This window comes from Trichoderma citrinoviride (genome assembly GCF_003025115.1).
Source record: "Trichoderma citrinoviride strain TUCIM 6016 unplaced genomic scaffold BBK36scaffold_13, whole genome shotgun sequence".
Taxonomy (NCBI): Eukaryota; Fungi; Ascomycota; class Sordariomycetes; order Hypocreales; family Hypocreaceae; genus Trichoderma; species Trichoderma citrinoviride.
Window position 1 is genome coordinate 631676 of NW_020194721.1, and position 19309 is coordinate 650984.

Sequence of the window (19309 nt, forward strand, 5' to 3'; positions counted from 1 at the left end):
GTATATCGTGCTGCAGTGACGCGGCTTACCTTGACAGTACATATAGACGAGCGAATTGCTGATGACATGAATGACAACATATTCTACGATTCTTCCTCCTCCTTCAGCTCGTTCATGACCACCTCGGCACCAATCGCCTTTCTCCTTTGAAACGCCCTCCGCAAAGCACATTTCCCAGCATTCTTCCCTCTGGCCTTACACTCAGCACAAGTCTTCCCGTGCGTGACCATGAGAATGTGAAGCCCGTACTTGTCCTCGTCTGGCACCCTCGCTTCCAGATGCGCCTGCGCCTGCTCCCTCGTAGCAGAAGGAGGGATCCAGCCTAATAGGGACGAGATTCTGTATACATGCGTGTCCACCGCGAAGCTATCCCGTCGCAGGCAGAACAAGAGGACGCAGCTCGCCGTCTTGGGGCCGACGCCCTGGAAAGAGAGGAGCTCGCGCATGGCCTCGTCGTCGGAGGCGTCGAGCAGGTGATCTAGCGAATACTTGCCGTACCGGGCCATCGTCTGGTGTAAAATGTCCATGATGACTCTGCTCTTGACGACGCTCAGGCCTCCCGAGTGAATCGTCCGCCGAAGCTTCTCCGTACCGCCCTGGACGATGGAAGCCCAGTTGTCGCTACCGCCGTACGTCTCGTCCATGGCCCGTTTCGCGCGCGAGCTGTTCCTGTCGCTGGTGTTTTGCGAGAGGATCGTGCGGACGAGGGCGTCCAGCACGGAGGGCGAGTTTCCGCAGCCAGCGACGGACGTGGGCGCTACGACGGCCTCGGGGCGCTTTCGCTCGCCGTGGAGGGAGGAGAGGATGCGGTGGGCGAGGGAGCACTCTTGGGGGGTTGGATGGGGGAAGGTTGGGAACGGGGAGGAGTGGGAGTGGGTGGTGAAGGATTTGAGCTTGCGGGCTTGGAGGAGGGCGGCTTTGTCTTGTTTGAGGGCTTGTGGGGGGATGCTGGATATTGGTCTGTGTGGTTTGGGTTCGGCTTTGAGAGGGGGGGTTGTGGACGTGGCTTTGGTGCTGGTGTTGATGTCGATAGCCTCTCTCTTGATTCGCAGGCTGCGTCTTGGAGGAGGTGTTGTCACGGTGTCTGCTTTCATGATTGACGGTATCGACTTGGAGTTGGACCTGATGATATGGCGGAATGAAGTAGAAATTCGATTTCTGCGAATCAATAGCATACCTAGGTTCGCTGGTACAGGCCAGTCTTTATTGAAGGTTGAAGGTTGAGGTGAGACTTGAGTGATGAGGTCAATGACTTGGGATGACTAAGATCTACGGTAACACATCATCACATGCATTGTGCCAGACCTTACCCAGCTACATTAAGCATGTCCTGGATGGCTTATAGAGCCTCAAGTACATTGATCAAAAAATATATTCATGTTATCGTATCATGACTATCTCTATCTATAGACACGCGGATGACAAGTTGTCACAAATATGTTGTGGTTCTTTGTCCACATAGCTTTTCCCCAGATCGGTCATCCCGATTCGACATCATCGCGTCTCGTTCTGTTCATGAACAACGACCTCTCGAGATCTTCTAAATCCAAGAATCCTGTCATTTATTTGACTGATTTTGCGCAAGGTAGGTTTCATTACAGTCGAGGCTAGGCATAAACGTATCGCCGCCGCTTCTGGATCCCCTACTAGCTCTCTACATGTAGTGTCGAGGCGCTTCCCCAGATACGAGAGTTGTGAAGCGTCGGAACATATTTCCTTAGCCCCCTTTCTACCTATGCGATTACATAGGTACATCTTCCTACTCAATGGAGCTCTGGCTGGAGCATATGCCTTACAGATTTTAGCCGTCAAGGCAGGCATAGAAAACCCGAGTTTCTCGCCTCAGCCCCCAGACGTGCGGAGAAAGTTTTGTCATGAACAAGGATCATGCCTCTTTTGTAGGATCGAAATCCGCGGCCTCGGATTCTCGACAGGCGCTGAAGCGCCGTTTGGCATGATATTCAATAGTCCCGTTTCTGCAGCTTGATCCGTCAAAGGAACGGTGAGGCGATAATGCTCAGGGAATAGTTCACTTCAAGAACTGACTGATGCGCAGCTCCTGATCACGCGCGTTTCGCTCCCAGATCCTTCCGCTGTACTGCCGACGGGACTTATTGAAGAATGCGTCACCATCGGACCGAAACCATGGCAAACCCTAGCCGGGACGGGTCGAAGAGCGTCCGTCCCAGTAACGGAGGCATGCTCCCTCTTAAAAACAAGGAATAGAGCAATCACATATAAATGATGTGCCTGGATTTCGGCATATAAGAGTTGGACGGACTCTCAGAACATCAATCATGGCTTGTGCCTGGTTCCTACGGTGAGCCGTCATGGCACTTTTCAAATCTCGCTTTGGCGCCCTCGTGCTGGTGACGGCTGCTTGGCCTCTTCAGGCGCTGGCCACGTCAACCAGTTCCTACGACTACATCATTGTTGGCGCCGGGACATGTGGTCTGCTCTTGGCCAATCGCCTATCTCAAGATGCCAGCTTTACCGTTGCCGTCATCGATCCCGGCGCCGATGAGCGAGACAACGCAAATGTCACGAATCCGCTCGGATGGCTGGGATTGACCGGGACGTCGGTGTACTGGAACTACTCGAGTGTACCACAGGAAAGCCTTGGGGGAAGGGTGCTCGAGTACGATGGTGGTAAAGGTATAGGGGGAACCAGCCTGATAAACGGTATGTGAGCTTTTCTGCTTCAAGAGGCGATTAATAAATGAGTCGACTTGCCAGGCATGACATACATCCGAGGCGACAAGGCTCAATTCGACGCCTGGGAGCAACTCGGAAACCCAGGCTGGAACTGGACAACCATGCTCAAGGCCTTCAAGAAAGTCGAGCACTTCTTCCCCCCTCTGCCGTGGCAAGAGACCGCCGGTGCCCATTACGAGGAAGACTATCACGGCTTCTCCGGTGGGCTTCACGTCGGTTTCAATCCGGACCTGCTCAACGGCTCTTTCTACGGCGACGTAAAAGCATCCTGGGCGGCTGTGGGACAGGATCTGAATCGAGACGCGAGCAGCGGAGATACGGCTGGATTCGACGTCTGGCCTCAGACGTTGGATCCGATCAAGAACGTGCGATGGGATTCTGCTACGGCGTTTTATTGGCCTATAAAAGACAGACTGAACCTGAAGCTTCTCAACGGCACGGTTTCCAAGATTCTGTGGAAGAAAGACGGGGCCAATGCGCCTGAAGCCTCGGGGGTGGAATACCTGGCCCCAGATGGGAGCATCAAGACGGTGAATGCCAGGAAAGAGGTCATCTTATCCGCAGGGGCACTGCGTACGCCGCTGATCCTGGAACTCTCTGGCGTTGGCAGCCCGAGCATCTTGAACAGTTTGGGCATCGAGACGGTTGTCAACTCCCCAGGGGTGGGAGAGAACCTGATCGATCAGTCCAACGTGGCACTGACATACTCGACCAAGGACTCGTTCCCCGGCTACGCACCGTATGCCACCTTTGTCAATGCCACATCTCTCTTCGGCGATAGTGTCGAGTCTGTGGCTGCTTCAACCAGGAAGAATCTGCCCATATGGGCACAGCATATTGCCAACGAAACGAATGGAGCCATAAGCGCAGAGGCCATCGAGCACCGACTCCAGGTCCAACACGACCTCATCTTCAAAAAGGGGGTAACCATCGCAGAAATCCTTTCCAGCGCGAGCGGCACCTCAGCCATATCAGCATACTGGGGCACTCTCCCTTTTAGCCGCGGGAGCGTACACCTCAGCTCAGCCGACGCCATCAACACGCCAGCAATCAACCCGAGATTCCTATCCGTCGACTTTGACCTAGCCGTACAAATCGCCATCGGCCGCCTCGCAACAAAGTTCTGGACCACGGCCCCCATATCCGCCATCATCGAGGCAAGAATCCAGCCCAACTCCACGATCCTCCCGCCAGACAACGCTACAGACGCTCAGTGGGAGAGCTTCACGAGGAGCAGCTTGATTTCGAACTCTCACTCGCTAGGGACGGCGGCTATGATGAAGCGCGAATGGGGTGGCGTGGTGGACGCGCAGATGAGGGTGTATGGCGCGGGGAACGTGAGGGTGGTGGATGCCTCTGTGTTACCGATGCAGGTCAGCGGACATCTTACGGCGACGCTGTACGCGGTTGCGGAGAGGGCGGGGGAGATGATCGTTGGAGATCGTCGTAGATCGTGAGAGATTTGTCGTGGTTGATTCCGGGGAGCGTTGACGCTGGATGGAATGGTGTTAGTGATGGCTTCGTTCTCGGCTCGAGTATCTTTATGCTACGCCATGAGGCGTTTACGAGGAGATTCAAGCTGTGATACTGACTGCCAAAGTCTCGCTCGCACAGTGTATCGAAATATACCAGATCGTTGTCTCGTCGATGGAGCTGCCAGCCCATATCTTGCATCACGATGCACGTACTCGCCCCTCTTCCTCCACGAACACGGATTCCATGTCCACTGATATACGAAGAATAAGGGCTGACTCATTGCCCCTTGAATCCTCCACAGCACTGCTTTTCCCCGGAGCAATCGAGCCAAGCGGATCTGCACGATATCCCTCCCCTCCTCCTTTCAAAGATTAGCATCACCAGCGGGTGGGACACGGCATACAGCAACTCAGCAATACGTGTAACGAACACGACGACTCACAAGCCACACAAATAGCCACCCAATGATTCAAGACAACTACAGCTGAGCCGCTCCAAGTTCGTGTTCAAACAAATGTCCCGTCTCTCCGTTCAGAGTTAGATGCAAGAAGCTATAGTCTGACATGTCAGAGTCTTTTAACAGCCATTAGCCCGGATCATCATCACACAACAACCCGCGTCATCACCGTATACATGGGCGATGCGATACGCACTCGGATTGTGTTGCGGGGGAGCCAAAAAGTATAATTCGTGAGTTGCGAGAAATGGCATATAAAATCACGGCTTGTTCCCGTCTCCCTTGAGAGGGAGGGAACGCTGAAGGGATATGTACATACATTCTTCTGCTTCTTAGGTATCCTTCGCTTCGCCTTCGCTGCAACGTTCAAGGATGGCGTCCTTCAAAATGGTTACACTTGCTTCGCCGCAGCAATGGCCCGCCAGTGCTCTGATACTGGTAGCCGCCGCCGTCATCGTCCTCCTTATGCGTCTGTTGAGACGGCCTAATCTCCCATCGGGCGCGTCTTGGACAGAAAAGGGCCTGCCGCTCTTCGGCTCGTTCGACTTCTTCCTCAAAAGAGCCGACTTCCTACGAGAGGGCTCCAAGAAGAGCCCCAACGGCCACTTTAACTTTTACTATGGCTCGTACCCCATCGTTGCTCTCTCTGGAGAGGCCGCTCGTGCTTCCTACTTCACCACTCGTGGCTTGGATCTGAATGCTGGGTAATTTGTGCAGTTCGATTTGCTCAGAACAAAAAGCTAACCGTGGTGACCACAGATTCAGGAAGCTCTTCTCTGCCGGCCCCGACATCGACCACATGCTCGGCCGCAACCTCGGCGCCTACTTCATCGTCCTCTTCAAGCGCCTCACCTCAAAGGAGCACCTCGCCAGCTGCCTCCCCCGCCTCATCAACGACGCCGAGGCCGCCTACTCCGCAATCGACACCTCCGTCGCCCCCATGGACCCCTTCGTCGTCCTCTGGAACGTCCTCTACAAGATGACCCACCGCACCGTCGGCTGCACCGAAGTCGCAGAGGATCCCGCCCTCCAGGAGCAGACGATCCGGTACTATGAGAAGCTGGACAAGACGTCCGCCCTGCAGGTCATGTTCCCCTGGCTGCCGACGCCGACGAGGTTGTACAAGCTCTGGGCGGGCGCGAAGCTGCACATGTTGTTTGCGGACATTATCAAGGATAGGAGGAGGACGGGGAGGAAAGCGCAGGATACGATGCAGATTCTCATGGACAAGGGGGAGAGCGACTTGTTGACTTCGGCTGTACGTCCTTGTGAACCTCTGCAAACGCTTATTTTTGGTGGTGCACTTACGCTGATAAGTAATGGGTTGACAGTTCATCATCGGCGCGTTATTCGCGGGCTTGATCAACACTGCAGTCCAAGCAGCCTGGATCCTCTGCTATCTCGCCTACGATCCCATCTGGTACGCAAAGGTCAGAGAGGAAGTCGACTCCGTTGTTGCCAAATACCGGACATCGGAAGAGCAGACACCAGTAGATGTCCTCCGAGGTCTTTCTCTCGAGGCTTGGGAGTCCGAGTTCCCCTGCATTGATTTGGGTGTCCGGGATAGCATCCGATTGAACCTCATGGGAGCCTCGATTCGCCAGAATACGTCGGGGAAGGACATAGAGATTGGCGATACTGGCGTTGTCGTTCCGAAAGATGCTTTTGCGGTGAGTTCATGAGTAGAGTTGGCGAGACTGAGATTAGTACTGACGGCGTTGCGTAGGTCTACAGTGTGGCGGACATACACATGGACGAGGCCGTCTACCGAGATCCCCTGAAATGGGATCCGGCGCGATATCTTCCAGATAGAGCAGAAGACAAGAAGAAACAGCATGGATATATCGGCTGGGGAACCGGACTGCACCCATGTTGTAAGCAATTCTTTCTTTCCCTCAGTCTCGCAAAGGAAGTAACACAAGCTGACCACGGACGATAATAGTGGGCATGAGGATTGCGAAACTTGAACTCTTTGTTTCGACGGCCATCTTCTTTGCCATGTTCGACTTCAAAGTGGTAGACAAGAACGGCAACCCGACGACCAAGCCACTGCCTCGTTATAACCAAAATGCTCTATCGGCCAAACGCATGGTTGATACCGTCTTCTTCAAATGCGAGCGCAGATTCTAGGAATTCTTATGTAGATGGAAGCATGGTATTTGACTGTAGGATAGCAACGATAGGGATCAACTCTGGCGTTTAAATTATGTGGACGGTGACTATCTTGAGCTATCGCATTGCCTCGTTCATGGTGTCCATTAATCGTGCTGAGTCATGGTGATCTTAGGTGGAAGACTTTTGTTGTTGTTCCCGTTCAATCTGTGCGGCGAGCGATGATGGTGTCTGAGCACCCGTGTTGTTAACTCTTTCCTACGACAGGGTCAGCCATGTTTCTCCTGAAAGACGAGAAGTATCCTCTCCTCACCACAAGGAGCTCCTTGTCTGCATCTTCCACGGGCGCCGCGTTCTGCTCGTTCGTCGGATCGGTGCTCGTCGGCGTGAGATTGCGTTGCTTCGCGAGTAGGCTCTGCGGCGGCTCTAGAGTGATCATGAGCATGCATTTTCTCTCCATAGACGCAGAGACAAGTGACTGACACAGGCGAATATACCTTCTGTCGCGCTTGTGACTGGGCCCGGGCAAGATGGAACAGGATGCGATTGGGAGATGAGAGCGGCAACTTCGCGGGTCGTCATTGTTGATCGCGAGATTGAAGATTGACGATTGAAGACTTGGAAGATTTGCTGTTGTAGGTGGATTTCTTTGGTGTGTAGGATGCTTGATTTGTAGGGGACTGGGTATGTACGGATGAGATGGTGAAGCAGAAGAAGAAAAAGGAGGAGGGAAAAGATGAAGAAGGGGAAGAAGAAGGATGGAGACTGGGATATTCCGGGCCTTGGAGTTGGCAGTCCATATGGGCAGATCGTGGGAAGGTGCATCTGGTAATCGCCCTGCCGAGTCTCGTGATGTCGATAAGACGAGCTTCACCTTCATCCTGTAGTGGAAAAGATTCAACTGCGCCCCTGGTATGGGCACTCGACACCTGTCCAGTCCAACACACGCGAAGCTCGGTTCGTTGTCTGGATAGTGAAGACAGAATGAAATGAAATCAAGAAAGAAGATCTCTTGGCCAATCAATCCCTATGCCCGTTTGACACGTCCAACAGTACGCCTCAAAAGACAAACACCATGCCAAGGTCAAGGATGAGCCAGTGCCTCGAGTATTTTTTCGTGAATGCCCGTCATTGCAACGCCGCTATATCAGGCCTTTCTACCTCCTTTGTTCCGCTGACTTCCATCTTTCACAGGCTCCAACTTTCTGTTCTTCTCTTCTTTCTGTTTCCTCTCTTTGCCCTTTTCTCATCGTCATTCCCTCAGTTTCTTTGAACGGCTTCTTTCATCTCATTCTGGCCTTGTCCACCTGTTGGATACTACCAGCTATTCTACACGTTAGCAGCCAACATCATCTCGTGCATCCGAACTGATGGATTCAGCAACCATGCCCAATCAGAAAGACGAGAGATTAAGCCCCACGATGCTCCTGGTAGAGGCTCACCACGTCGAGGGCTTGGTTTTCAAGCCTACCACGCCGCCAGTGGTCAAGACAATGACCAGGAAGCAGGCAGAAGCTGTGGTACACCCCTTGCTAGAAAGGCTTCCTTCTGGCGGATGGCGCAACGATGAAGTACACCAGCGACTTGCAGCGACGGTGACCAAGCAGATGATTATGGTTTTGGCTCCAGAAATAAGAGCGGCTCTCGGAGAATGGTCCAAAAAGAGGGACCAGCCAACGATTCTACGGTGGACCGAAGAATCAGCATCGTTGAATATCCAGCAGGTCGAGTGGACAGAAACGCCGGCCGGGGGGGTTCTGGAGGATATGATGAAGCTGTCGGATGATCCGAACCTAGGTCACGCTGCCAGTCGACAGAAGCTTCAGAGCTTGATTCGCCTCATAAAGCTTCACTTTGATCAAAAGGAAACAAAGCAGCTGGAGTGGGTGAGGGAAGATGCATACGACAGCAGTGGTGGCGTACGGAAGATCGCCCGGCAGCTGTTCCAACAGGTCAAGGCAGAAGTCCGTCAGGAAGTCAAGAATGGCGTGATGAAGCTTGTGGTCGGTGGGCCTGAGAGGAAGGCGGCAGAGTCTTGACGTAGAAGAAGCGGGTTACAACGCCGTCTCGATGGCAGTTGCAAGTTCCCGGGAATTCCTTGCGTCTGGCCAAGACCCACGGCGATGTGTTGTCGCCAGGAATGATGGGGATGATGCCGCTTACTCTGGAAACGAGGAGAAGAGAAGGTATAAGTGATAAAGACTAGAGCGATGGATTTGCTGACGGAGTGGCATTATGATGAAATAGTCGGACACTGGAAGACATGAAATGGCTTTGGGTAGGTAATGGAAGAATAAATATTGTAACTTGCCTCGGTTGGCACATCGCCATATAGCTGGAATGAGAGCTGTACTTATCTCGCTGAGTAGTTCAGCCTCTAATGACAATAAAACAACAGGTCTTGTCCGAATACTTAGCTGTGAGAAGGTAATTGTCTGAATGGCCTCAATGTAAGCATCTTGAAGCCATCGAGATCATCTTGGCTGACACAGTGCCATTCTCTGCTCTCAATATTTGAAGCCCCTCGCACAGACAATCGTTGGCTCAAATATATATTGCATCTCAAGGTCTTCTACAGAGGAGCACAGAGATGAACTAGCGAAACAAGGCAGAACGAGGCGCACAGATTGAGATCCCCATCTTGCCTCTTATCGGGGTGAAGCTGACACAGTGTGTGTTCGTACCGTGACGTGACACAACCCACGTGGTCCCTTGGCAGCCGGGCGTGGCCGAGACAGAAAGTCTCTCAGGAGAGGCAGATATGAAGATGGATATCAACTTGACTTATATCTGCTTACGGCGTAATAGCCGGAAGAATCATTAATAGGCGAAGAGAAAGAAGAAGAGAAGAGGCGGCGAGTTGCAGCTGTGCGCATCTATCAAAGCGAGTGCCCGGCTGTCCTTGGCCTCTCCGCATCAAGCTTCCGTGTTGGCTGTTGAGGTCTGTTGTTTTACGAAAGAAGTTGGCGGCTGGAGAGACGCGGGGACGGGCCGGATCATGATGAAAGCTTCATTTCTGCTGGCGGCTCTTGCAGGCTGCGTCGCTGCGGACGATGTCTTGTACAGCAGCCGCCTGCTCAAGCGGGCAATAGACGACCAAGGGCACTTCAACATGTGTAAGGCTTTCATTCTCACCAGTTTTCCTCATATCGGTACTCTGGCTCACACACGTTATAGCCTTCTTCCACGTCAACGACGTCCACGCCCATCTCGACCAGTTCGTCAAAGCAGGCACCGACTGTCTCGATGCCTCCAAGGGCTGCTTCGGCGGCTACGCCCGCATCAAGACCAAGGTCGACGAGCTGCGCTCCGCCCACCCGGACCATCTGTGGTTCAGCGCCGGCGACGAGTTCCAGGGCACGCTGTTTTACTCGTTCTACGGCGGGGAGAAGATTGCCGAGACGATGAACGAGCTCAAGTTCGACGCCATGACGCTGGGGAACCACGAGTGGGATGGCGGAGACGAGAAGCTGGGCGCCTTTTTGAAGAACCTGACGTTTCCTATCGTGTCGTGCAATGTGAAGAGCGAGTATCCCGATCTCAGGGACAAGATCAAGAACTACCACGTCTTTGAGGAGTACGGGCTTGCCATCATCGGGGCTTCTACGCCGACGACGCCGACGATTTCGCACGTCGGGCCGTTGACGGCGTTTCTCGATCCCGTGGAGGAAGTGCAAAAGGCCATCTGGGAGATTCGCAACACGACGGACATACGACGCATCGTGGCCCTGACACACATCGGCTACGACGTGGACGAGCAGCTCGCCGCCCGGACAGAGGGCCTGTCCCTCATCATCGGCGGCCACAGCCACACTCTCCTGGGCGACATGGACGGCGCGCAGGGCAAGTACCCAACCATTGTGCGAGACCTGGCCGGCAACGAGGTGTTTGTCGTGACGAGCTACCGCTGGGGAGAATACCTCGGCGAGATTTCGCTTACCTTTGACGACGACGGCAGGGCTCTTGCGTATCGCGGCGCGCCGATCCACATGGACAACACGACGGAGCTGGAGCCGCATCTCCAGGCGGAGATTACGGCGTGGAGAGGCCCCTTTGAAGAGTACGCCAACGAGGTCGTGGGCACGGCGGAACACACGCTTGATCAGACGGCCTGCCAGAGTGGCGATTGCCTGCTGGGCGAGGTCATGGCCGATGCCGCCTTTGAGTATGCGTACAGCCTCACCGCGGACGCTCCCGAGGACCAGAGGCCCGTCTTTGCGCTCATCAATGCGGGCGGCGTGCGGGCGACCATTGATGCGGGCGACATCACGCGCGGACAGGTCATCACTTCGTTCCCCTTTGGCAACGCCGTGACAGTGCTCAACTACTCGGGCGAAGATTTGCTCAAGATCCTGGAAGGGTGCGTCTCGCGCGTGAACCAGTTTACGAACCAGAAGCTGTCTTCGTGGGTTCAGATCTCGCATAGCCTGCGCATTTCGTACAATCCCTCGAATCCGCCTGGCTACATGCTTGCAGATGCCAGGATCTCGGGGCAGAGCATTGACCCTGAGAAGGAGTATGTGATTGCCACTGTGGATTTCGTTGCCGGGGGAGGGGATAACATCCTACCCAAGAGGACTGACTTCGTCGTGCTGGATACGTTGGACGAGGTTCTCGTTGAGTACATCCAGGCAAAGACGCCGTTGAAGAATGCGCTTGAGAAGAGGGTGGTCAAGCTTGGAAAGTGCACCTACAAGACGCAAAAGGTGTTTTCAGCTTGACTGCCTCTTAGGTATGAATAGATCGAATAAGCCTTTGAATATAGAGCCTCACAGCCTTTGAGCAACTGATCAATGGCATGTCCTTTTCGCTCCGCAATAGACACCCCTTGACCTCGTCATGTATAACTTCCACCATCTTCAAACCGACATGTCAAACATGGGCTCTTCCGCCCCAGCATACGCATACCTCGCCGGATTCTTCCCATCTCTTTCCCTGGCCGGCGGGCGAACGAGACTATCCGCACGCTCCCCCTCACGCACATCCATAGCCGTCCCCCGCACACCCATCAAAGCCCTCTGCGCCGCCGACGGCGGCCTCGACACCCTCCTCTCGTCAAACGTCTCCCTCCTCTCGGCAAACGTCTGCCCATGCCGCCGCAACCGCCGCCCGCCATCGCCCCTCAAGCCCTCGCGATTCAAGAACCTATTCGGAATGACCAGCGACCCTCCGGTGTTGCTCCTCCTCGCCGCCGCAGGCCTAATCTCATCATCGTCTTCTCCCGGGCCAAAAGACCGCTCAAAGGTGCGGTATCCCTCGTCAGGCGAAGACTCTCTCGCCGCGCGCTGGGCTTCGTCGTTGTGCCGCTCGAGGAGGATGCTCGTGACGGTGTAGAGGAGGGTTGCGAAGATGACGATGGTGAGGAGGAGGGCGAGGCAGAAGAGGACTGGCCAGAGGTGGTCTGGGAGCATTTTTGTGCTGCTTCTTTCCTGTCTTTTGGATTTTTTCTTTTTCTTTTTTCTTTTCGTCTTGTTATGGCTTCTGAGAGAGATGAGGACATGGCTGGGTGAGATTGAGTGTCTACATAGGAAAGATATACAACATTGTGGTTAGGTGATGGGCATGTATCGCCATCACTGTTGCAAATCATGGGGCAACATCGTACCTGTATCATGGCAAGATACATGTCCTGCCGTTTCGTCATATACACAGCCTGATTCACCCAATATCCCCAACCCAACTGTATACGTGTATCGGAGATCCGGACTGGCATCCCTCCTGTGTACCCTCAAGAGGTCAGCAAACCTCGTCACCACTACACAAGTTGAGAATATGAATCACATCAACTTACATCGTGAGCCTCAAGCAAGAGACCCCTGCCCATTAGCCCTCTTATTCAACCCTCCACAGCTCTAAATCACACATCACCGCCAACACGGTATTCCAGAATGCGCACGCAATCACCTCTCATTATCCAGGTTTATACCCCGTCGCGACGTCCTCCTCGCGGAACACACACAAACCCCCGCAATGTTCCCCCCGACCGCCCAAACCCGACGAGCTTCACGCTGCAAAAAATGCCCTCTTCCACTGTTCCGCGGACGTTATTCGCCTGCATTGATGGCCATCACGGCCGGCATATACATAGCAGCTCGCTCCCGCGAATGACGAGAGAAGGAATCATCTCAGCCGGCTGTCGGGCTCCAGCCCCGTGGTGGGAATGCCGATATGAGGCAGAGAGCACCGAGTTGATCTATGATGACGGGCCCTCCCGAAGGCTGAACTTGTGTCGCCGGGGGAGGCAAGCCGTAGAACATGTCAGATGCAAGCAAACGCGCACGGGCGGCGCAACGAGACATTGCGACTTCACAGATGGAAATTTTGAGGCTTTCTGGACAGGATAAGGGGCCAGCGCCTTATGCTAGTAAGTTCATTGATGGTAGTGCTGTTGAAGAGGGTCATGGCGTATATCCAAATCTTCCGGTCCTTGCCCGCGCTGAGAAATACGCAAATGCCATAGAAGACCCCAAAAGAGAAGGAGTAGTTACAGTCACAGCATTCTGAACTCCTCCGGATGCCTTAACCAATGAGGTTCGCATGGGAACAACTTTGCTTTCACAGCATTTTTAACTCCCTCGGATGCCTTGATCATCTGGCCAATCATCGTAGTCAAAACCCTCAAAAAAGCCGTTTGCACAGCATTTTTAACTCCCGTCGACATCTAAGGTACCCAAGGTAGATACCTAACTCAGCCCATTCGTCCAAGTCTCTCCAGAACCAACAGCTCCGATCTTACGCACTAGTCCTAGACGGATCTCTGTTCCAAGATGGAATCAGCATCCCGCCAAACATGAAGCAAGAAGGCGAACAGGAGGTTCCCCGAATTGCTTCCGCCCAAAGAAGAATGCAATACGAACCCCCCAAGGAAGATGAAAAGAGAGTCCTGCCTCTCCGGAAACAGATTGCATTTATCTATGCTTGACACTTCACTTCATCTCATTCCTGCGTCTTCCATCCGCTCCTTTCATCTCCCTCATCCTGGGCTTCGCTTCGAGCGCTCTTCAACCGGCACAGGAGCAATACACTCGTCAAACAAGTCTCATTGAACATCAATGTCACTAATAAAATCCCACTCATCAAGCCCAATCCCATCAAAGCCTATCATACCACGGTATCTGGTCACCCAAGAAAAGAAACCCTTCTCAAACTCCGCACCAGCTAGATGCCATTATCAAGTGTGCTATTCGCGACCTGATCACCCGCCTGACCCACTGCCAAGTATCCAAAAAAAAAAAAAAGAGCAAAAGGAAAAGAAGAGAGAAGAGGATATACCCTTGCCGAACCAAGTATGCCATGAAAACGCTAATGAAATCTGCTGCACCACATGGGACAAACCTACTTAAGGGGGGTGCGCAACGTTGTGATGCCGAGGAAACGAATTCTAATGCTTTCGCCAAGTGCAACACCATCCCTGACAAGCCTCCAACCCTTCACACAAAGAGACCGAACCTGTTGGCTACCACTCCGCCAAACCGCTGTACATTGCGCCAGACAAGGCCAGTGATGCCGACAATGGTAAACACCTGCAGCACCTCAAGAGGGGACTTGGTCCGAACCTTGGTCTCGATAAAGTCCACCTTGGATCCAGCCATGGCAGGGAAGCGTCCAGTCGTCAGGTATTGCTCCATCAGAGCATCCTTCTTATACCACTCTTCGCGCAGCCATACATCAAACTTGCCGGCATCGTCGAGTGGTATATCGGAGACCTTGAATTTTCGCCAGTAAAAGTTGACCGACTTGGGCGATCGGCCTTGGAAGTAGGTGCTGGAGAGGGTAAAGATGTTCTCGCCATACTTGCCTCGCCTATGACGCCAGTTAGCCCTTGTTTACAGGTTTCTCTCAATTCGGCGGTCCGATCATTGCACTTACTCGACACCCTCGTACGCCACCGTGCAGTCGTAAACATAGTCAACCGTTCCCTTGAGCTCGTTGAGACAGAAAAAGCTGCCGGTGCTGCGGGGTAGCAGCACATGCTCGGGATCCTTCCACCCATTCTTCTCCGCCCAAGCAGCAGATTTCCGGCGGCCGTTTCCAGAAATGTTGGTGCCTTCAGGGAATAGCAGAAGCCACATGGGTGGTCGGTACTGCTTCCCACTGGGATCAGTCTTGGTCTGCTTGAGCTTGCCTAGCCGGTAGGCCATTCGAGGCTGATCAGTCGCCATCTTTCGTGACATGAAAATGAACCCATAGAACTTCATGCCCCAGCCGATGATGGGAATATACTGCAGTGACTGCTTCAGAATGATGTAGATGTGGCCATGCGCCGCAGGCTTGTTGACGTAGCCCACCCACCAGAGATACAGCCAGTCGGTATAGATCTATCACGGTTGTTAGCTGTTTTGCAACGGCTTACTCGGAAATCAATGAATGCATCTCGTCCGACGCTCGAGTCCTTACCTGATGGTTGGCTATCATGACCAAACGCTCGGGAAAGTTAAACTGCACTCCGCCGTCCTCCGTAGGACGGATCTCTCCCGCCACAGACTCATCGCCGCTGATTCGAATCGTCGTCGGACCCCAAACCTGCGTCACAAAGGTCGTCGTCACGGCAAACCATCGCTTGGTCATTGACATGTAGTCATAGTAGATGTCTCGGTTCACAAAGTACAGCCAGCTGCCAAGGACTTGCGAAATGACGATACTGTATCCTCGTGAGCCTTGATTCCAATGAAGCACACAGCTTAGGCGCATCGCACGTACGTTACGCAACATGTAAAGAAGTAGATTCCCAAAGCCAGCCCTCGTAGTACCTGGACTGCTCGGCCATGTGCTAGCTTGCCCGATGGATGAGCATCGGCCGGGTACGCAGAGCCCTTTCCAGGCGTCTGCTTGAGCCCCATGGCGACCCCGAGAGTGGGCAGGTTGATGTCGGACCCCTCGGCAATCTTGTCCACTGCCATAAGCGCCTCGATGTTTCTGTGTCGGTTATGTTTGTATATATAGAGGTAGAAGGTCGAGCATGGAGTGACGACGAATGCGCAATGTAGCTTAGTTCAGCAGGCAGATGAAGCAACTGCTGAATGGAGGTGGTGGTGCGGCTTCTTGGTGGTGATTCCAGCGTCGGAGAAGCGATTGGACGATGTCGGAGATGCCTGGCAGCTCAGCCCGTCAGGCAACACCGTGCCTGATATGAGATGACTCCAGATGCGAAATGCCGGCTTGCTTGCAGAGCAGAACAGCCGAGTCTCGTCCCGAGGCTGTCAGGTGCCAGCCAAGGTGAAGCAGCAGCCGCCAAAGACGGCAAATGCCTAGTCCCAACGGTTTGGTCGCGCGACCTGGCGCTGTTTCGTCTCCTGCTTGTGTCCGCTTGCCCGCTTCGAGAGGCTCGAGGTCAGACAGTGTACTTGCAAGATGAAGGTGAAGGTTGTGGCCAGCTCGGAGCGCAGGCACATGATGACGCAGGTGTCGTGGCTGCTGATTCGCTCCCTGCTTCTGCCTAAGGTCAGGTCGCCTCGACAGCTGTCTGTCATGCCGTTAGCGCCATTGGCTCAGCGCCTGCCCATCCGTTCAGCCCTGGGCTGGGCTTAGCGGGAGCCTCGGAGCCCGTCAGACGCTGTGCTTCAGTGCATAGAGCAGAGCTGGTTGTCGTGCCAGAATAGAGTGGCTACATGTACAAGGATTGGATGGCATCTTCGGGAGACGGATAGTGGAGGTTAAATCCGGGCGGTGACTGAATCCAGCACAAAGTCGGGCAAATGGTCCATGATGGACAGTCATTCGGAGACATGCAGATGACTTTGGGATCCCCAACAAAGGCAACATGCGCTGTTCCTCAATTGTGCTATAGTTCAGACACTCGTCCCTTGCCGCTCTGCTTGTCTGTGAGACCTGCTGAGAGGTGACATGATCACATGCCAGCAATAACCCAAGCTTCGTAGCCGCCGGGAGCTCATCCTTGCAGTGCTACAACACAACCCCGCCTGCCAGAAGCAGTAGGCGGTGACGCTAGGTAATCAGAGCATGATGTCGTGAAGCTCCGATAAGAAACGATGATGATGAATGAGGGGTGAAGGGGTCGAGTTCTTGTGCAGTCACATAAGTAGATAGTTGCGGACTGATCTTTAGGACTGTAAAATACTTTTCATATCAGCTACGTACAGTCGTTGACGACGTTAGACCTCTCTCAAGCGGACTATAACACTTTCATCTCGGTCATGAAAGCTAGCTCTATGAGTCGTCTATCTAGTGCTCTTCGTCCCATCGCCACTCCAGTTTGAATTGTCATTATTTAGGTTGTAGTGGAATTCCCGTTCAGAGGAAAACATAGTCATAGCCGGGGGTTGTCTATGCGGTCTTCTAGGCTCTGCGACAGTTGCCTTTTCAGATTCCCCTGGGGCAGTTGTCTTTCCAGGATCCTCTGCGACAGTTGCCTTTCTAGGTTCCTCTGCGACAGTTGCCTTTCCAGATCCTCGACTAGCAAGAAATGGCATGCGAGTCACCAACCGACTAAGTATTCCCCTCCCCTTCCCATTCACGAAGCCAGTCCATGGCTTCCAAGTTCTTGCGGAGTGCCCGGACGATTCTGAAGCTCCCCGGGCCCTTAAAGGCCAATATCGGATAAGGCGACTCGTATAGATCCTATTTTCGAATATGTTTGTTCTTGATACGGCTTTCCCGAGGCGGCGGGTTACTTCCAGAGGGAATTGTGTGAACGCTTGTAGTGAGTGAGTGTCAATGGAGAGTACATGGCAGATTTGATTCAACGCCGCTCGTAGTGGCACAATGTATAGCTCTCTGGAGTGATTCACTGCAATGACATATCCATAAGCCGATTGGGACCCTGGACGAATCACAAGAGCACCGCTATCACCTACATCGAAGCCTAAATGTAAACATACATGTTGTTATTAGCAGGCGTTACGCGAGCAAGATTCTGATTGCCTTACTTGAATCCATGGTAGAAACAATCCAGACTTCGCATAAAGAACCGGAGTGGCGAGCATTGGCAATAAAGGTCGGAGTGCTGCTAATGGTACCATGGAGCAATCCTCGAGACGTCATGATATCCACTGGTTCCTTTTCCTCGCTCAAGTGGTCCACCGGCCTCAACTCATAGTCAAGGTTTGGCCTCGACCATTGATCAGAATTCTCAATCTCAACCAAGGCCCAGTCAAGATTGGGGTGGTTGTGCCAGTCTCGTAGTTCGCTCGATGCGGGCCATTCTGGCAGTTTGGGCCTCCCCCACACGCCTTTCGGCTTCAATATTTTGGTGCCGAACTTTGTGAGATCCTGGTCCCTTGCGCGATCCGTAGGTGGCTCACTGAGTCTGGGTTCGAGTACATTTGAACTCTCATATTGCAGAAGCTCAGCTATGTCGTACTCAACATCAGCAAACTCGCACACCGCTTCGTCCTCCACTCCTTCGCCATCGCGGTCAGACGCATCGGCATTTGCCTTTACGTTCTCCACGACACCCCCGTCTCCTTTATAAGATGGTTCAAAGGCATGAGCAGGCGTCAGTGCGAAGACGGGATGACTCGGGCCGGTATGTCGGACACCACAAGTGATGGTGCTTATCACATTGCAGGCATCGTCCGATACCAGGACAGCTCCAGAAAGGAAATTGTCTTTCAGTCGAATATCAAGAGACTCTATCGGCCATCCGAGATATTTAAACGAGGGCCCCAAGAACAGATATATCTTGAAGCGCACTTCCATGGGGCTGGAGTCATATTGCTCGCGTACTTGCGGTTCAGACAAGATCTTCATGATGGACAAACCCGTCTTCATATCGTTCCATGGATGAGAGACCAATATCGATGGCTTGGCATCATATCTGCCAGTGCCACACATCTTGAGTCTGTATTCTGTCTTCGTGGGGTGTCTTAGAGACAGCCTTCGGTCTTGCTGGAGATTCTGTTGGAAGATATCCATTATCACAGGGTAGCGCGCCCGATGAGCCGCGCTGATGTTTTCATCAGCGTGAGGATAAACAAAAGTTTCTGGTTTGACGCCGGGTATCTTCAGAGGATCACGGAAGTCCGTCGATTGCTCGGCTTTCGACTTCTCTGTCGACTTGTTTGTCGAGTTCTCTGTCGACTTGTTTGTCGAGTCCTCTGTCGAGTTCTCTGTCGACTTGTCTGTCGACTTGTCTGTCGACTTGTTTGTCGACTTGTCTGTCGACTTGTCTGTCGACTTCTCCTTCTCCTCCTTGAGAGTTTCCTCCTTGATAATGTTCAGAGGATCTGCCACTGGACTTTGCTCCGGCGGTATTGTGCTTTTTGGTTGCGAACTCGATATATTTTGGAGTTTTGACGACAAGAACCCAAAGAGCTTTGCTGGGCCACTGAATGGTTGTTTCAGTTTGTTCGGCGCTGTACTCTCCTGGGGCCCCATTATGACTTCGTAGCCAGATGGCATATCGGCTCATGAAGGCGAGCTGTTGGAGGAGAGGGGATTCCCGTTTCGTCTGGGTGGCAGCGGCAGGCAATAGGGAGAGAGAGTGAGAGGGTGAGATGGTCGGAAGCAAGATGTGCAAAGTAGAACAGAAAGAGTGGGCATCGCGAATGCAAGCAGGAGGCTGTGAATTTCGCGTCCCAGCATTGATGC

At 53.2% G+C, this 19309-nt stretch overlaps 9 protein-coding genes across 9 annotated transcripts; 4 read left to right on the forward strand and 5 right to left on the reverse strand.

The window, feature by feature from the left end:
- Positions 1–83: 83 nt before the first annotated feature.
- Positions 84–1295, reverse strand: BBK36DRAFT_145532 (DNA glycosylase; the record flags this gene model as incomplete). Its single annotated transcript, XM_024897526.1, has 2 exons — positions 84–916; positions 1274–1295. The coding sequence occupies 2 exons, from the start codon at positions 1293–1295 to the stop codon at positions 84–86; spliced, it is 855 nt and encodes a 284-aa protein (XP_024746781.1).
- Positions 1296–2330: 1035 nt separating this feature from the next.
- Positions 2331–4172, forward strand: BBK36DRAFT_1143940 (GMC oxidoreductase; the record flags this gene model as incomplete). The annotated part of the gene is made up of 2 exons (XM_024893636.1): positions 2331–2682; positions 2737–4172. 2 exons carry the CDS (start codon positions 2331–2333, stop codon positions 4170–4172), a joined length of 1788 nt encoding a protein of 595 aa, XP_024746782.1.
- Positions 4173–5113: 941 nt separating this feature from the next.
- Positions 5114–6778, forward strand: BBK36DRAFT_59297 (cytochrome P450; the record flags this gene model as incomplete). The annotated part of the gene is made up of 5 exons (XM_024898323.1): positions 5114–5352; positions 5408–5906; positions 5980–6318; positions 6375–6522; positions 6591–6778. The coding sequence occupies 5 exons, from the start codon at positions 5114–5116 to the stop codon at positions 6776–6778; spliced, it is 1413 nt and encodes a 470-aa protein (XP_024746783.1).
- Positions 6779–6931: 153 nt separating this feature from the next.
- Positions 6932–7342, reverse strand: BBK36DRAFT_1162174 (hypothetical protein; the record flags this gene model as incomplete). The annotated part of the gene is made up of 3 exons (XM_024894421.1): positions 6932–7018; positions 7074–7186; positions 7258–7342. 3 exons carry the CDS (start codon positions 7340–7342, stop codon positions 6932–6934), a joined length of 285 nt encoding a protein of 94 aa, XP_024746784.1.
- An 803-nt stretch (positions 7343–8145) lies between these two features.
- BBK36DRAFT_22729 (hypothetical protein) lies at positions 8146–8799 on the forward strand (the record flags this gene model as incomplete). The annotated part of the gene is made up of 1 exon (XM_024897948.1): positions 8146–8799. One exon carries the CDS (start codon positions 8146–8148, stop codon positions 8797–8799), a length of 654 nt encoding a protein of 217 aa, XP_024746785.1.
- A 953-nt stretch (positions 8800–9752) lies between these two features.
- BBK36DRAFT_145538 (Metallo-dependent phosphatase) lies at positions 9753–11487 on the forward strand. The gene is made up of 2 exons (XM_024897527.1): positions 9753–9876; positions 9938–11487. Exons 1-2 carry the CDS (start codon positions 9759–9761, stop codon positions 11479–11481), a joined length of 1662 nt encoding a protein of 553 aa, XP_024746786.1. The 5' UTR covers positions 9753–9758; the 3' UTR covers positions 11482–11487.
- A 131-nt stretch (positions 11488–11618) lies between these two features.
- On the reverse strand, positions 11619–12171 carry BBK36DRAFT_145540 (hypothetical protein; the record flags this gene model as incomplete). The annotated part of the gene is made up of 1 exon (XM_024897528.1): positions 11619–12171. One exon carries the CDS (start codon positions 12169–12171, stop codon positions 11620–11622), a length of 552 nt encoding a protein of 183 aa, XP_024746787.1.
- A 2019-nt stretch (positions 12172–14190) lies between these two features.
- Positions 14191–15660, reverse strand: BBK36DRAFT_1162178 (acyltransferase-domain-containing protein; the record flags this gene model as incomplete). Its single annotated transcript, XM_024894422.1, has 4 exons — positions 14191–14563; positions 14630–15078; positions 15158–15401; positions 15461–15660. 4 exons carry the CDS (start codon positions 15658–15660, stop codon positions 14191–14193), a joined length of 1266 nt encoding a protein of 421 aa, XP_024746788.1.
- Positions 15661–17433: 1773 nt separating this feature from the next.
- On the reverse strand, positions 17434–18553 carry BBK36DRAFT_1096975 (hypothetical protein; the record flags this gene model as incomplete). The annotated part of the gene is made up of 2 exons (XM_024889096.1): positions 17434–17582; positions 17647–18553. Coding segments are annotated over 2 exons (1056 nt in total), but the record flags the coding sequence as incomplete, so codon positions are not given.
- Between the last annotated feature and the right edge of the window lie 756 nt (positions 18554–19309).

Coding starts and splice junctions, on each gene's coding strand:
- BBK36DRAFT_145538 (XM_024897527.1), top strand. CDS start 9,759: ATGATGAAAGCTTCATTTCTGCTGGCGGCTCTTGCAGGCTGCGTCGCT. Junction 9,877..9,937: donor CCAAGGGCACTTCAACATGT/GTAAGGCTTTCA, acceptor CACACGTTATAG/CCTTCTTCCACGTCAACGAC.